Source organism: Dermacentor albipictus, chromosome 7, assembly GCF_038994185.2.
Source record: "Dermacentor albipictus isolate Rhodes 1998 colony chromosome 7, USDA_Dalb.pri_finalv2, whole genome shotgun sequence".
Classification (NCBI taxonomy): Eukaryota; Metazoa; Arthropoda; class Arachnida; order Ixodida; family Ixodidae; genus Dermacentor; species Dermacentor albipictus.
Genome location: NC_091827.1, coordinates 22,274,019 through 22,291,212, shown reverse-complemented (window position 1 = coordinate 22,291,212; position 17,194 = coordinate 22,274,019). Strand labels below are relative to the sequence as shown.

The following is a 17,194-nucleotide window of genomic DNA, read 5'->3' as shown; positions in this document are numbered from 1 at the left end:
GCGTTGAAGTTGACTTCTTTTAATTTTTGAACGCTGCTTTCTCGTAGAGCTTTGTACAGCTTGGACAACATTGGGTCATCTTGTGTGGCCGCTGCGACCACGTCGGCTGTTAACGGAGGCCTTGGCAGCGATCCACACATCAACACGCAGCCAACTTCAGGCGGGTTCACAATGGTTTCGCTGAGCGGTAGGTGGCCCACTGCGCAGACGTTTTGGTGCTTGCTTCCGGGGCTCTACACGAGATCGCAGCCGTACGCCGACATCTTAATGCACCATCGGGTCATATGGGGCGACAACGTCTTTGTAATCTGCTTCTGGGGCCCCAGGATGCTCAAAAGCGGTCTATGATTTGTTTGAATGGCCACATGTCTGCCCGCCATATACTGCCAGAAATGCGGGGCAACATAGACGATGGCCAGTCCTTCACAATCGAGCTGATAATAATTGCGCTCTGCAGGTGACAGCGTGCGGGAAGCGGATGTGGTCGCTGCTTCTCTGCCTTGATCGTCTCTTTGTGAGAGAACTGCACCAACGCCGTAGCGCGATGCGTCACATGCAATGTCTCATGTCACATGTCTCGTTGTACTGCCTGAGCACTATACTGTCACGCAGCAGTTCCTTCAAGGCTTCAAATGCTTTCTCATGGCCTGGCGACCGATTCCAGGGAAAGTCTTTTTTCAGCAGGTTTTAAAGGTCGTTGACCACCATCGCTCGGTGTTCTAGAAACCAGTCATCCAGTCATCCAGTCAACCAGTCTAGAAACCAAGTTAGGAGCCCAAGAAAGAATTGTATCTCCTGCTTGTTAGTCAGAACGCGTGCCTCCGTGATGGCCCTCACCTTAACGCTGGTGGGGTGAATGCCTTCGCCATCGATCAAGTGACCTAAAATTTCACTTTAAATACCGCGAAGCAACACTTCTTCATGCTCAAACCGAGGAACGCGCTAGCAAGCCTTTCCAGGACAAGCTCTAGGCGAGCTACATGTTCTACACTGGTTGTGCCACTGATGATTACGTCATCCAAGTAGACGCACAGCTGTGCTTCCATGTACTTTTGAAAAATTACTGAAGCTGCTGCTACTCCAAATGGCAGTCGCTTAACTCTGTATAGTCCTCTAGTGGAGTTAAGAGTGAGCACTTCTGAAATTTTCTCGCTCTCCTTCAGCTGCTGGTATGCTTGGGTTAGGTCCAGGGTGATGAAAATTCTTCTTCCGCATGGTGTACTAAAGACTTCCTGCGGTGTTGGTAGCGGGTATGAGGACGATTTTGTCGCCAATGGGCAGTCCCCGCAAAGACGTAGGCTTACATTTTTCTTCCTGACTGCGACCAGTGGTGTGACCCAGTCTGAATGCTGCGTAGGCTCAACAATACCCTGTTCCAGTTTGTCGAGCCCCTCACGTAGGCAGGTTGCAGGGCGAACGACATATGTCTGGCCTACAGAAAATTCGAACTGGCGTCCGGGTGAAGCTCGAGGTCAACTGGTGGCTCGTTATGTCCATGAATTTCCACAGAAAAGACCACCGCGTACTTGTACAGCCGCTCAATCAGCTTTTGTCGCTCGATCGGGCTTTCCTCTGGTGCCTGGTTGATGCCGCAGATCTTGAGAGCGTGGAACCAGTTTCTGCCCAAGATGCTTGATTCGGTGTCGTTCACCATTACTAGAGGCAGTTTTGCAATAGTACTGCTGTACGCATCTTCTACGTTGGCACTATCTAGAAACGGCAGGTCTTGTCCTGACCATGTCCTCAGGAGTGTGTCCTCATCGAAATGTGCTGGTGCGCTTTATGGCCATGCGTTGCAGTACGTATCCTCGCTGATCAGCGTGCATGCTGCTCTCGAATCAACTTCAAGTCGTATGGGCTGGTGGTGGACAGTAATGTTGACCGTGATCTTTGGTCGCGTGCCGAGGTTGACGACGTTATGTAAGTCGTACATCGCTGTTGATGCTGGTGGACTGTGCTGCGTTTAAACTTACGTTAATGTCTCTGGTCCTTCACGTTTTTCTGTCGCTGTGGTGGCCCCTTCGCCTGTTTTTTTTTTTCTCTTCGTGGTGCAGGCCTTTTCAATGTGGCCGTGCTTGAGGCAGAAATTGCACGCAGCTGCTTGGTGCTTGCATGACGGGGGGTTGTGTTGCCCAACGTAACGCCTGCAGTGTTGTGGATTAGATCTCTCTACCCTTGCCTGGTCGCAACGAACTTGGTGAGTCACCTGGCGAAGCGGCTCGATGTTTTTTTTCGGATGTCTCATTGTTGTAGGTCAGTGGTTTCCGCTCGAAATGCGATGTCGTAGGGCTTCGTGAACGCCATGTTGTGTCTTTCGGGAGCCGCCGATGGGGAGAGAGTTAGATGGTGAGAGGGCGCGTCACTGGCGACTGGCGCAAGCGGTAGAAGGGAATCGCGCCGATATAGCAGTCTCGTAGACATAGCAGCTATATAAGCCAAGTAGTTGACCGACATATTTTGGTTAGTTGGAGCCTACATTGCATAATCTTTCCAGCTTTTTTTTTAGGAAAAAGACACTTCGTTCCTGTCGTTTTTCTTGATGTAACTGTTGTTGCTGTTCCCATTGAGGTTCCATTTGACTAATGAAAGTATAGTTCACATGCATTATGGGGCATTAACCGAAAATTGGATGAAATATTCCAATTGGTCATCATAAATATGCTTTTAGGACTTATATGGAGCAAATGATGTGGAAAGGAGAAATCCCATGTTCAAATCAGTATAGCAACAGTAACAATATCAGCAGCAATTAATAATTAAACAGTACAGAAAAAAATGAAAGATAAAGAGTCGTGCATTCAGTTGGACTCAAAAATGACTTCTTGGACAGCGAGCCTAGACAGGTTGATTTTAGTGCCTTGCTGTCGTTGCTCAGACACCACTTTAGGAACTGCAAATGCTTGCCTTTGTTTTCAGTGCACCCGCCGTCGTATCCAATGTCTATGGACATTACCCTGCTAAGCTTCAGGTCACGGTTTCTATCGAAATCGCAGCAGTCACATTTTTATGGGGGCTCCAAACGCAAATAGGCTTGTGTGCTTAGACATATGTTCAGGTTAAAGAACTCCACGTAATCTGGATCCACTCACTACGGCGTGCCTCAAAGCCATATCATGGTTTTGGCACGTAACTTATCTAGATTTAAAAAAAAAATTAATTCTTTTCAGTGCACGTGTTTTTGGGGTTGCTGTTCACTGACAGCACTCTCTCTCTGTACGGGATCGCTTCGAGAATAATTGATTATTTCCGTTCCCATTGTTTTGAACGTCCGGCTCTTATCACTCGTACGGATATCATTCAGACGAACCGTTCGAGAGGCCTTGGCGTGAACGCGTGGCCCCACCCTATCTGCCAATCAAAATAGAGGGATATACTCGCATGAGCACTCTCCTTGTTGGCCGCAAGGTCGAGAATGTCGATGCTCCGAACAAAGTGCACGTGGTGCTGTGTCACGAAGTTACTGCAGGAGGATGCGGTCACAAGCTTTAGGGCGTGAGTAATACCCCTGTCAAGCGGGCATGTTAAGTGCACTTACGGGGAGTGCACTTCGGGTCCTTCGGAGTTACACTTTAGGCTACGTGCTGCTAAACGGGAAAACAGAGCGCACTCGCAGTAAAAAAAAATGGCGATAGAGTAAAAGAGCTTTTTTTCGAAGATGTAGATTAAAAAGAAAGAAAAACTTCTAAAAAGGTATTGTTTACGTTGTATTATAGATAAAAACAAGCATAATGAATATTTTCTGAACAAGAAAACGAACAGATCTTTGTTATGATAGTGTTGCAAGTCAATGCCGGCCAAAACGAATGTCTAGCCAATCCAGAACAGCATGGTGACGTGCGACGAGACTACATTTGATCCTGCTAAAACAGAATATGGGCGAGTTCTGTTCTGATGATTTTGTTAAAAACTTTTCAAGACTTAAAATGGACTCTTGTGTCCTTTTTTTATGCATTACATCTTGTACCATTAAGTCGCTGGCGGCGAGGCTACGCACTCTACCAGCAAAGTGCATTCCGTAAACGCACTTCGACCGGAGTGCACTCTTCTAGGAAAACACTCTACTTGCGACGTTTAGATTTGGCAAAGTGCACTCAAACGGAGTGGCACTCTCCGTAAGTGCACATAACTTGTCCGCTCGACAGGGCTATAATCCTGCTAGGCGATGGTTAAGTGCCATCTTGACGTCTACCGGATGCTATGGGCCAAACATGGACTGGACGGCAAATGAACTTTGAAGTGAAAATACTTGTGCCTTTCATCCGTTACCTTGAAGAAAAAAAAACGAAGTATCCAGTATGCGAATTGGCAGTAATCTGCCAGAACAAATATCTCACTCGGATTTTCCATCCCTTTCCAAAATGTAACCAAATCTTAAAGTTCTCATATATCTTGTCTGAACCGCAAATCCCTGTTCAAATCGCATGTTTTCTCCAAATTCGGCCATTGCTGTACGTATTTAGGTTTTTTGGGGTTTTCGCACGTTGGGGTAAATAAACAAACGCAAAGTAGACAAAATAAAATAGCACTCCTTCACATCTGGGTCTTCCCGTCACGCTTGTCTTATATTGCGTTTAGGTTTGTCCCCGTTCGGAAATGCACCAACTAGCCCTGTTTTCTGCATCAGCAATAAACTAGAGAACAAGCAAAACAATTTGCCCTCTTTGCGGCATCGAGCGATATAGTTCAAAACAATTCGCCCATGTTCGCGACTACCTAAATGTAGTTTTGGCAGTTTCGTTTTGTAGACATTATTTGGGCCTTTGTGAAGAGGAACAGTGCTACTGTAGACGAGGAAGACGGACGCAAAGCACTGACTCGAAGCTGGAGGTTTTATTAGTTAAGTTAATTACATTCGAGGATATTAAGCGCCCGAAAACCACGATGCGATTATGAGGAACACCGCAGTAGGGGCTGCGGATTTATTTTGAGCACATAGTATGCTTTAACCTGCACTCAATGCATGGTACACGTGTGTACTTGCATACCGCCCCAATCGGAATGCGGCCGCCGCATTCCTAGGGGGGCGGATTCTGCCTATCAGCACAACGCCATAAGCTACCACGCGGTGGGCCGAGACGTTTTATTGCACGTGGAGCAAGAAATAGCGTCAACAACCAAGTTGCGACATAGTGAGCTCATTGTCGGAGAAGCGCAGGCTGATAGGACGATACCGTCGGACGCATGCTCACCTGATTGCTGAAGCACGCGCGACTATCAAATAGGGACAGTGCTGCACAACCATGCTATCAAAAGAACTCGCATACCTTTACGGTGCATCCTATTTTCTGCGCACAGACATTTGCGTGCACATAGCAAGCTGTTCTTTTGTTAAGCAGCTCTTGTTGATATTATTACTCGCGTGCGGGAAGTGCTCGCGTCCTGATCCAACAGCGAGCTCGCGCATTCACGTGCATGTTGTTAGCGCTATTTATTCGGCCATTTGCGACTAGGAGTTCCACTTGTTAATAATTGCTTTGTTATGTGCTCCGCTTTCGCTTTCGGCGCTGTTCACTTTCGCAAAGCCAACTTGAGTCAACTGGCTGAGTGTCGTGCGCTTTCAGACACTTAATTTTTTTCATCAATTTATAGTACATTCACATGTCCTGTAGGCAATGTACAAACTACTATTTAATATTTGAAACAGTGTTCTTGTACATGACTCTCCTGCTACAATCCGGTATAGGATTGGCAGTATGCGAAATAAGAAACGGTAGCGAGGTATTACATTTTCCGTGCAGTCCGTCTTGGTGGTACCTCGTGAAACAATTTTTTTCTTTCACGAATGTGTTCTGCAAAGGTCTCCGAAATTGTTCAAGACAGGAGACTCAATTAATGAGAAAGTTTCGGAGCCGGTCAGCATTCATTCATTATAACAAAGATGTAAACACACACTCAACAATCGGTTTGAGGTGATGAACTGGCCATAACAAATAAACTCAACAGTCTCGTCCTGTCTTTTTTTTCTGAATTTATTGTACATTAACGTTTGTGTAAGATAGGTTGGCATCATAGCCAATGTCAACTTTTCCCTTTCGGCCCGCCATACAAAAGACAACAATATTAAAAATATGCACATATAATTCACATAGCATTTGCGCGTAGCTCGCATCAAGCTTAATATTTCACAGGGTATTTGACAAGACATACAATTTTCCCGGAAGGTCACAACGCATTCGCCCAAGGGCAGTTTTATTTAATATGTTCGCCAGCTTGGCAAAGCTCTTGATGCTCTGGCAAGGCAAGTTAAAATCTACTGGCCTGTAAAGATCTAGGCGGGAAGAAGGTCCCAGGGAAGCATGTACGACTGACTCAAGAAGATGCGAAGCAGGGGAAAGCGACCGACATTGGCAGCTTCACTTTACACTGCAGCTGTGCCAAGGTTGGGCCCCAAAGACATTCTGTTGTGATTGGTGTGGGAAGCAAATAACGTCGACAGGAAGCACTTCTAGTTGACTTTTGTGCTTCATGCTGTCGACGGAAAAAGTGCGACGAGACGCGATGAGAAGGCACAGACACCATTCGCAGGTTTTTTTTTTTCTTGAGTTGGCCACATCGATCATTAGTCCAATAAGGAACTGGTCATTTTAACAGCACTAATATCGACAGAACGTAGATTCTGGTTTTACATGCCAGAAAAACTGTATTATTACAAGGCGCACGCCGTAGTGGGGGACTCGGGATTATTGCGACCACCTGGGGTTCTCTAACGCACACCCTCTATGCACGGTACGCGGGCGTTTTCGCATTTCGCCCCAGTCGAAATGTGGCCGCCACGGCCGGGATTTGATACCACGCCCTCAGGCTTCGCAATGCAAGGCCGAAGCCCCGGCGCCACAAAGGCGGGTCATCAATATTGTTGGCGATCTACCTGAGCACACCTGCCCAGTCACTTACTTGGACGACTTCAGCGTTCCGACTGCGGTTCTTTATTTGCCACCTGTGAAGCTGTTCATTTTTCGACGACAAAGTTTCTCTTTCGAAATACCAGCTTATACTCCTTTTTTTGGCATTCTGTTGCCAAGTGTGTGGTAAGTTTCGATGTGCAGGAAGCACGTTGGATGAATCCTAGCGCGAATGGCATTACACAGCCCAAATTTGGAGGGAAGTGATTAAACGAAGTTGCAGGGCTCAAAGAAATAATTACAAGGCGTGGTAATAAAGAGGTGCAGCATAGTTTGATCTCCCCAGTTGGGCAGGCATTAGATGGCGAACACAGCTAACCAGCTACGACTGGTTCACTGTCATCCTCTTTTCTTTATCCAGTCTGTTACGACGTCCTGTTCAACAAGTTGAATGAGGGCAACGCAGTAACACATGGGAGAGTTTCTCTGAAGTTCTTAGTATTTTTCAGTACTTCTACCTGCCTTCATCATGAAACGAAATTATTACATGCTCCATGCCCTCGAGACATTTTTGAAGACATCTCTTTTAGACTTTGCCTAATTTTTTTTTCATGCATTACGAGAGCTCACCGAGCTAAGTACTAAACTACTGCAAGTAACCTGGCACTGAAGGATACCACTGCCTTGTATCTAACGTATGTAAATTTTACTGCTCATCAGGGCCAGCAGTCCTGTTCGAAGGCTAAATCTTACTTCCTTCGCTACGGACAAATCGATTTCAGGCTTTTCCTCATTCTGTGCCTCTACAGATCAGAGCCAATGTCTTCGCAAGCCGTTTATATCTGCCCGCGTCCTTCGCGCATTATTTTTTCGCACCTGCGCTTTAAGCCTGCCAGCTTCTCCTCCCTCACTGTTCACGTTCTGTCAGTGCTAAGTGGCCGGCGTACGCATACATTAGCGAAGCGTCTTGTATTAGCCTTGCCTTCCTCACACAACAGCGACGTTGAGTCAGCTCCGCACGCAATATGTACAATCAGCAACGAAGCACCTACGTCCATGTATTATGCAACACATGCAACATCAGGAAACGAACGCCAATTTCGCACTTATATACTACAGGCTGGTTTGCCTTTAGGCGCAGGAAAATCGAACAAGTGATCGGCTGGACCTCAAAAATCTGCTCTTTTCAGCGCGAACACCATGACGACTCCACTGGCTCTTTGCATTACGTTTGCGTGGTGGGAATGATTAGCATTAAAGTACGCTTCGCCTATTTCGCAACACAATTCAGAAGACCTAAAGACTTCATTTTTTCTGCTAAATAAAAATTACAAGTTGATCATTCAACGAAAGAAACTTGAAGATAAACTTGAAGTTTCGACGACACTGCTCGCTTAACCTCATCTGAAATTGTTTCTGCCACAAATTGTCCCGAACTTTCAGACGTGGCGCAGTCTGCTCTCTTCTCCCGCCTTGTACATCGCGTCGATGTCATTCTGGTAGAATCTCTGCAGCGGCTTTCTGCAAACCTTGAGCGTAGGTGTCACTAGTCCCGAATCGGGCACCCACTCCTCGGCGCACAGTTTTACCTTGTACGGTATTTCGGTCTTCTGCAAGCCGCTCGCCCTGGCGAACTCTAGGATGGACACCTCGGCTGCCTTGCACACTTCGACGTCGTCGCACAACGATCTAAGAGTAGCGGAGTCTTCTTTGCCGAGACGGCGAGCGATCGCGTGGAGCTTGTCGTAGTTTGGCGTTACGAGAGCCACGAGATAGGTGTGCAGCGAATTGCCGTACACGAGCGCGTTGTCTACGAGCGGGCACGCCTTGAGCACGGATTCGACTCGGGCGAGCGCCACGTACTCGCCGTGTTGAAGTTTGACGAGGTCCTTCTTGCGGTCGACAATCTTGAGCGTGCCGTCGGGGAAGATCTCGCCGATGTCTCCCGTGTGGAACCAGCGGATTCCGCTTTCCTCTCGGAACGCCTCCCTCGTTAGTTCCTCCTTCTTGAAGTAGCCCTTGGCGACGCAGTCGCCTCCCACGACGATCTCGCCACGTGGATTCGGCTTGTCCGACGTGCTGTAGCGGCCTTCGTTCCAGTCGACCAGACGAACGTAGCAGCCCGAAAGAGGTGCTCCGACGCGGCCAGTACTCATGTCTCCGGGTTCCATGACGGTGGCTGCGGAGGTCGTCTCGGTGAGGCCGTATCCTTCGACGACGTGGCAGCCCAAGCAGGCCCGCATGAACCTGTGCGTGTGGCTGGACAGCGGCGCTGAGCCGCTCACGACGAACCTGGCTCTTCCCCCCAGTGCGAGGCGAGTCTTGTTGAAGAGGAAACGGTTGAGTAGAGGAGTGTCGAAGCCGTGTTCCAGCCAGAAGTTTTTATATTTGACTGCGTAGTCGAAGAAGGCACTGAAGAAGGGACCTTTCGAAGCAGCCGCTTCGTTAATCGCCTTGCGTAGTCGGTCTGCTACGAGAGGCACGCAGGTCACCGTGGTTGGCTTCAGAAGTATCGCGTCTCCATGACAACCCGGGGCAATCCCTGGCGACTTGTCGGTGAGGGTTAGCGGAGAGGAGTATCCTATCCGGGTACCGATGCCGAACATAACTGTCTCAGCAGAGAGCTCGAGCACATGGGCTAGAGGCAGGTAGGCAATGTAGGTGTCTTCGGTTGTTCCAACCCCGTAGGTCTTGCAGAGGATGCCGAAGGCGTTTATTGTGGCCATAAGGTTTCTGTGCGTGGCCATGACTCCCTTTGGAGCGCTCGTGGAGCCGCTAGTGTACATGATGATGGCAACGTCATCCCGGGTAGGCGGGCTTTGCTCTGTTTCATAGTCTGTTTGCAGTGTTTCAAGGCTTCGGAATGGAATAACCTGCAACGGAAGAAAGGAAGATTTTAGTCGTCGTAAATCACTTTCTACAATGGCTGTTTTCAATCAAACTGCAGCAACCAATCTCCAGAATGGTTGTCAATGTGCACAGGACAGTTGGATACACGTTTTATTTGACCTTGCTTTCCGATGGGATTTCTGCGATATCTTTGCACGATCGAAAGACCGTGTAGAGAGAGTCATTTTTGGGGGAAAGTTAACGCCTTGCTTTCGAAGGGTTTCTGTGGTTAGTGATGCATTGAGTCATAACATGGCTAGTGAAAGTTGGATGAACTGTCCCGCAACAGTAAATACGCCATCAATACTGCCTCAACAACGCGAAGTTAATCCTTGCACCACTGTCTACCACCTTTTAAGCGTTTTAGCAGCTAGCATACATAATATCGGAATAGATGTTAAACGATGAAAAAGCAGCACAACCTCGCTGGGATCTCTTCCCTCTTTATCAGAGCTCTCTCTATAAACACGTCAATTAAATAGTCACATATCCACGCGACAATACAGTAAACAGGATTCTTTTCTCACTGATTTCCATACTCCGGCATCCTACGTGCTACTCTGCCTCTTCAATGACGCGAACATAAGCATTATAAGGGGAATAACTATTCACTTATGAGAAATTTGGCTAATTGGGGTCAATTATTTTGAGCTGTACTTAGTACATCTAACAACCATGAGAAGACACACAAAACAAAGACGATACACAATGCAACTGCTGTTAGTCGTCCTTGTCTGGTGTGTCCTTTCGGAATAGTTTATTGTACGTAGGGCAGTACAAGACGCAAGGATTTATCGTTAGGACGGTGCATACCTGCAGGCCTTGAGCTGCCGGCAATGACGACTTGCACTGAGCGCTCTCCATGTAGACGATGTGAGTAAGCGACGGCATCCTGTCCACGATGTTTAGCACGCGGGGCAGAAGATCCTCGGAGGTGACCAGGTGCGTCACTTCGGTCTCGTTGATGGCACTCACAATCCCCTCGTTGCTAAGCGTGGCGTACAAAGTAACAAGCGGCACGTTGGTGCGGAAACAGGCCTGCGCCGTTATAAACCATTCGGCGCGGGTCTCGGCCAAGATGGCCATGCACTGGCGAGGCCTCACGCCTATTGACAGGAGGCCGCGAGCCGTCAGGTCGATCTTGCGGTCCACCTCTTCGTACGTGAGCCACTCGTAGTCACCTAGAGTGAGCTGCTTGAACACCTTGCCGCAGGATAGCTCCTTTTCGGTGCAGCTCAATACAGGTCGAGTCCCGATGGCTGGCTGGCGATAATACGCATGAATGGCTTTGCGGGTGAATTCGTCTACAGTTTCAACGCCTTTGAGCATTTCAAACTCCAAACTTTTTAGGCGCTTGTATGGCGACGTCGGGTCACCTTCTATCATTGGTTTGGCGAAGCAAGCGCGCTTTCGAATCCAGCACACCCACGGCTTCTGGAATATGACGTAGACTGGTAGCGTCACGACGTCATAAGTGGCCATCAGCGCCTTGATAAGGCCGAGCAATGACTCTATCGCAAATGGAGGCATGGTATCTCCGTGTAGTATCAGCGGAGCCCGTTATTGTTGAGAAATGAGGCACATCAGAGCGACTCAAGTAAGTCGGGCTTTGAACGTGAGCTTCATGTGAGGCTCCGGTTAGATTTTGTGCTATCACTGGTGTTTTGTCACAGTTTCTGATGGCAGCTCAGACAGGTGGCGCTACGCTACTCGGTGAATCCACGAATACGCTGTTCTGCCGTTCTCGTGTTCCAGTTGGTTTGATGCAATCTTTCCCCTGTTGTTCGCTCGGCTCCGCGTCAAAGGTGTCGACCCTGGGAGAAACAAGGCAATAAATTAGCATTGCCGTTAATGTGCCCGCGACACGCTTTAGCTTTCAAACGACCATTCGATAGCAACGTTGAACTCACAATATCTCGCTCCGTCTCTGTGTGCGTGTTTAACATTTAGTTCCGGCGGAATTATGGCGTCGAATCTATTGGCAATATCCCTTAAGTGGTGCAGTAGCCAGAAGTACATGTTGCTGGACTAGTCGGTTCATATTGTTGAGTATAGACCATAAATATGATCGCTAGGTGCAAACAAGGATGGACGGAAAGGAAGACGGGGAACGCCAACTTTCCACTATTTATTCTCTATTGTATAACATGCATATATACACGCAGGCGAATGCGCGCCATGCAAAAACAGCTTCAACCGCGCAACACCCTAATCACAGTCGGCTATCAAACAACCTTCTTTCTGCATGCAAAAGTAAAACTTATGTGTCGCTAATAGAGGACAAACCTCGCTCTTTAATATGAAACGCCTCTAACAGTTCACGTGCAGCGGTCTCCCTGCTTCTTCCAAAAATCTGTATGTGGTCCAGTCGTGGCTCACGCGAATGCAAACTGCAGTGCTTAGGCAAATGTTCTCCGTCTTTATCTTTCAGTGACAGTTCATCTTCCCGTGCACGCTCATTTACGCATCGCCCAGTCTGTAGAAGGATCGACATTTGGGCGACTTGGTACTGGTTGAAAATCTGGTTGAAAATCAGCACAATAAGACGAAGACAAAAGGCTGTCCTGCCTTCAGCGCTGTCCTGTGTGTTCCTGCTATCTGTCTCCGTCTTACTGCGCTGCCCCTTCAAGATGTTCGCCCACTCTGGCCGACATATGTCTTACCGAAACACCGCGGAAGCTCATACACGACTCCAGTGAGTGAGTGAGTGAAGCAACTTTGTTATGAATGCCTGCAGAACGGTTAGCCTTCCCCTATTAGAAAGGCGTCACCATGAAGCGGCTATGACGTCTTCACGGCGTGTGGCGCCTCCTGTAGCACATTTTGTGTCCGGCTTGGCGTATACATTAAAACAGCACTGTTTCTTGCTCCCATCGCAAAGAACGCGAGGACACAGCTGGGCAAGCTTGCGTGGCGCAGAGAATACGACTGGCTTCTATGTCTGTCTGCAACCTTGTTTAAGTTGCGGGTTACACGGTGCATACAAGGTAAGCACCTCCGGCCTTACCGTTCTCTGCGCTTGTTCAGTCCTTCTCCTGTGCTCGTCGCTCTTGGATTTCTGAAGGAGCGACTCGGCAAAGGCAGTACTGAGCGCGCGGGGAAACCCAAAGGAAGACAGTCGAACCGATTGATCTTTAAAGCTGTCCTGCATTGCGTGAGGCCATGACCGTACAGGAGCGGATTCAAGGCAATGTTTCGTAATGGCTCTCTTAACTGCCTTGGAATGTCCCGACCCATATGGCAGTAATTCCTTTGTTGTCCGAGGCGAATAAATCCAGCAGGTGTGACCCGTCTGCAAGGTGATGTTAAGATCTAAAATTTGCAAAGAATTTCAGGAAGGTACCTCGCGAGCAAAAACCAATCCCTTCCCTAGACGGCAAAAGGCCGCTAGAACTATGTCAACAATAGGCTGATATGATGCAATGGATTGTTCCTTTAAGACTATTCAAAAATCGTCAACATACCTAAACACCTCCAAACCTCCTCCCCCCTTCCCCCATTAAAATGCTGGCGCAAGGCACGCTCAACAGTAGATAAAAACAACTTACAAAGCATAGGAGTAACACAGGAGCCAATACAAATGCCTTTTCCTAGCGCATAAAATTCGTCATAAAATTTGATGAAGGTGACTTTAAGATAAAACTCGGAGAAGGGATAAGAAAACGTCAACAGACACACCTGCAGCATTTTGGAAGGCAATGGCTTCGCTGTGGTCGTGCAGTAGCGAGGTGAAAAGATTGTTTTGCTTCCAGTTATGTCTAAGAAAGTGCCACTGAGATAATGTTCTTTTTTTGTTTACTAGACGTGTTTGCATAGCTGAGAGAATTTCTCTGATAGCGAAAGAGAAGAGCTGTAAGGCCCTTCAGGGTGTCGTGCGTGGTCTACATGAGGCCACAAGCAGATAAATGTACCGAAAGCGAAGCCGATAGCGTAGTACTCGCGTGCACACAAATATTCAAGTGTTTAATTTCTGAAAGATGTTTTTTTTTTCGGTTGTTTTTCAGGGTGATGCGCTTGATTTCAATGTTTGTAAGGTTATATATGCTCTTCTCTACTGTGAGCGACGGATGAGTAGTTAGTTTTGTGTGACAGCGAGTGGAAACAAAACGGCGCCAGGTTCCCAGTAAACTATAGACCCAAGGCCAAACGAAAGCACAGGACACGTGTACATTCAAACTGCACGAAAATGTGTCGGTCTAAAGTACATTCGAGGTGTTTTTCAAGTAGCTTTAGTTCATTGTGCGAGATGAACTGCGCGAGCAAAAGTGCAAGGACAAAGCTAAAAAAAAAACGAAGACATTGGTCGTCCAGTCGTTTCTTTCGCATTTTGTACTTTGCTCACGCTGTTAAACGGTTACCGTGGAAGCGACAGCTCGATCACTGGCGCACCATGGCCTTAGTTCACCGTAACACATACATAGTCATAAGCTGTAGCCACGTTGTCGGTAAAGCACAGGCCATTGGATAAACGTGGGCATGTTCCTATAGTATACTTCAAGGATTTTGGACTGGAAATGAAACTTCATTCTATGAAATTAATTTTATCTAGCCATACGATCAACTAAACAGCGGGGCGTAAAAGCGATCAGTAATTCAGCTTTAATTAGTGCCGCTCGCGCGCTTAATCAAATCCCGCGCAGAGGAGCAGCGTTTGAAGCAGCACAGTGCAATCGATGTTACGGCGTTTGGTGTCATGACTGCTTCTTATACAGTGTTTTGATTCGCATCACGACATCGCAGGCTGTTCGTTATGCCGTGCACACTCCAGACGATATCACCTCTGCAAACCGCAATTCGTAGCAGGCTTTATTTTTTGCAGCCTGAACACACTTCGCTTCTCATGCCCGCTGTTATTGGAGGTGCACCGAGAGAGGCGATATCGTCTAGCGTGCGCACGGCATAATAAACAGCCTCTTGCGCTGTCGTGCGCCTGTCGAAACTTTTCGTGTTGTTTGCCTCGATTGACCATACTTGGCAGTGGTGCTTAGGGCGAATGTTTATAATTTCTTCAGCGTTTGCTGCAATACGAGAGCATGGTGAGCATTGATGTTAAACGTTACCTTGAGTGCGTAAGCGCATGCCATTGAGTTCTGTGTGCAAGATGCAGACCTATTATAAAAGGATGTGGCGGGCTGCTGGTGTCTGAGGAAAATAACTCTGTTTTACGTTGTATTTCGGAAAGAGAGATACGCTCTACGCTTTTGAACCTACGGATGGTATAAAATGTCTCCTCAACAGTAAATTATGGGGCTTATCGTTGTAGCGGAGTGCTGGTGAGAAGACCGGATTCAATTAGCAATCTTGTGACATTTTCAGCCCGACATAACGTACCGGCGGTGAGCGGCGTAGTTTGTAAGCAGCTGAAGAATATACAAGTGAAAACATAGCGTGGTTGTCGGTTCATATAAGTATACTGGCATAAACGGACGGAAATAAAATGGCTGCAATAAAAGTACAAATCACACATGTGTGATGCTTGCCTGCCTAAAAATGCGTCGCCCCGAGCGTTCCTTCAACGTAGATAAGGGAATGGCGATAAATACTTCTTCATATCATGTATAGAAAGCAGTGCTATTCGTATATCCTTAGCGCCAGTTTAATTGCGTGAGCAATTATACAGACGCTAAAGAGTTTTTTGCGCCGTCACCGTTTGCGATGTCGTTCTCTCAAAAGGTCGACGCGCCGGCATGGGCCCTTGCATAGATAGTTAGGTCTCCAGAGACGTACATTGCATTTGGCTGCAAAAACAGCAAAGCCAAGTAGACGCCCCATGGAGTCGCGCTCAATCCGCCCTGCAAGAACGATTCCCACAGAATGTGTATAGTCAGCAGCGCCGTCCGTCTCAATCGGTCCGTTGACATGCATGGGGCTCTCAGCAGATCGACCTCGCGTCACAGAGTGGACCTCATCTCGAAGAGCGACGTCAGGCGCTCTCATTGCGCACAAAACGCCTTACACTCTGATACTGATAGCCTATTCCAGACCTGCCCCGGACTACAACACAGCCGACACATAAGCCCTGAGTATGTTGCCTGCGACACTCGGGCCCACGGAGCTGCACTCCTGGCTGTACCTTCCACCAGGTCCAGACATTCGAGAAAGCTTGCTCGAGGCCGAGTTTCTCTACGTACGCGCGGGAGTTGACGTACCCTCACGTTGCCTAAAAAAAAAACCCAATCCCTTGCAACTCACCCTCTTCTTCCTTTTCATACATGTGGTTAATACCAAGGGATGATCGCATCTAAAGAGCCAAATGAACGTGTTATAAGCAATCAAGCGGCTTTGCCCGAGCCAGGACAGGCGTTGTGCAGCTTTCGCTGCTAGCGTGGGTGGTGTGCGCGCATACGTTCTCGTTCCTGCTGCGCAGATGTGCGTTAGAGTACAGCGTGGTGCGAACGCGCAGCTGCGAGTGGATCGAACGGACAGTAAACGTAAAGGTAAATCCATCTAATCCTTTCCTTATGCGCAGGCTAACACCTTCCGTATGTCTCACCCCGTGCACCGTCAAGTGTGGGGTGCCTGCAATGACGTTGCCTGTGCTCCTCATCGCGCCCTTGGGCACTACGCAAAGATCATTGCTATCACTTTCAAATGCTTTACCTTCGGACGAAACTGTCCACTTTTTTTAAAGAAAAAGTCACGTGTGGCTCTTGAGCTTAGTACGTTGACCTTTCGCCGTTTCAGAGTAGCGTACGTGTCGGAACAGGATAAGGGATGAAGAAACCCGTTTAGCCCACTCGAGGGAAATCCTCAAGTGTCGTCAAAAGCAGCTGTTTGCCCACCCACACTTGAACTTGTTTTTTCTTTCAATTTATTTGCGGTACTCGGAGAGCTCGTGACGAAGGTCCGGCGACTCTGCACGCGCTGCCCAAACAGCTTTGTAACCGGATCCTGCTGACAAGCGGCTGCCGGGTTTGCGTTTTGAGTGCATTCAGCGTATTTGAAAACCTTTCTTTTCAAGCTCTCGGGGACTTTAGTGACTGTGATTTGCTGCTGAGTGCAGCGTCTGCTACTGTTTTGCCGAGTAGCTTACAGACAAAGGGACAATAAAACAGTTGGAAGGCAATTCAACCCCCAGTCGAAGCCGGTCAGAGACAATGTCTTCCGGGGCGGGTCAGGGGCGAGAATGGGGTGGAACCACAGCGCACGACACTCTATCGCGTCACGCCTCGCGTGAGGCGAGGATAGCGGGAGCGTCGGTCTGTTTAGCGTTTTTGACTGCGCTATATTCGGGATCAGGCCACGTTTCTTAAACTGCACATACCTAAGAGAACGGTCCACAGTTGTGGACTGCACAGTTTTCGGGGACGGCCCTATATGCATTGTTACACTGCACTGCTTTCGGGATCGACACGCAAGAACGTCTAGAAACCGATATGCGGGATAATGGGGATAACTCGCTGAGGAAGGCGTTGTCTTCAAAAGAAGTTCGCGTCCGATGTCGACAGCGAAGCTCAGTCTCG

At 48.1% G+C, this 17,194-nt stretch overlaps 1 protein-coding gene and 1 pseudogene across 3 annotated transcripts in view; one reads left to right on the top strand and one right to left on the bottom strand.

Annotated features, from left to right (window-relative positions):
- Window positions 1-17,194, top strand: part of LOC135897540 (HEAT repeat-containing protein 5B-like) — a 389,157-nt pseudogene that overhangs the window by 18,153 nt on the left and 353,810 nt on the right.
- The window catches only part of LOC135915665 (long-chain-fatty-acid--CoA ligase 4-like), a 29,064-nt gene continuing 17,711 nt past the window's right edge, over window positions 5,842-17,194 (bottom strand). For all 3 annotated transcript variants that reach the window (XM_070521759.1, XM_065448796.2, XM_065448795.2), the window contains 2 exons: window positions 10,545-11,545; window positions 5,842-9,715 (listed from right to left, as the gene is read on the bottom strand). In XM_070521759.1, the coding sequence (XP_070377860.1) occupies window positions 8,282-9,715; window positions 10,545-11,261 (2,151 nt within the window). In that variant the 5' untranslated portion in view covers window positions 11,262-11,545 and the 3' untranslated portion in view covers window positions 5,842-8,281. The remainder of the gene's footprint in view (window positions 9,716-10,544; window positions 11,546-17,194) is intronic.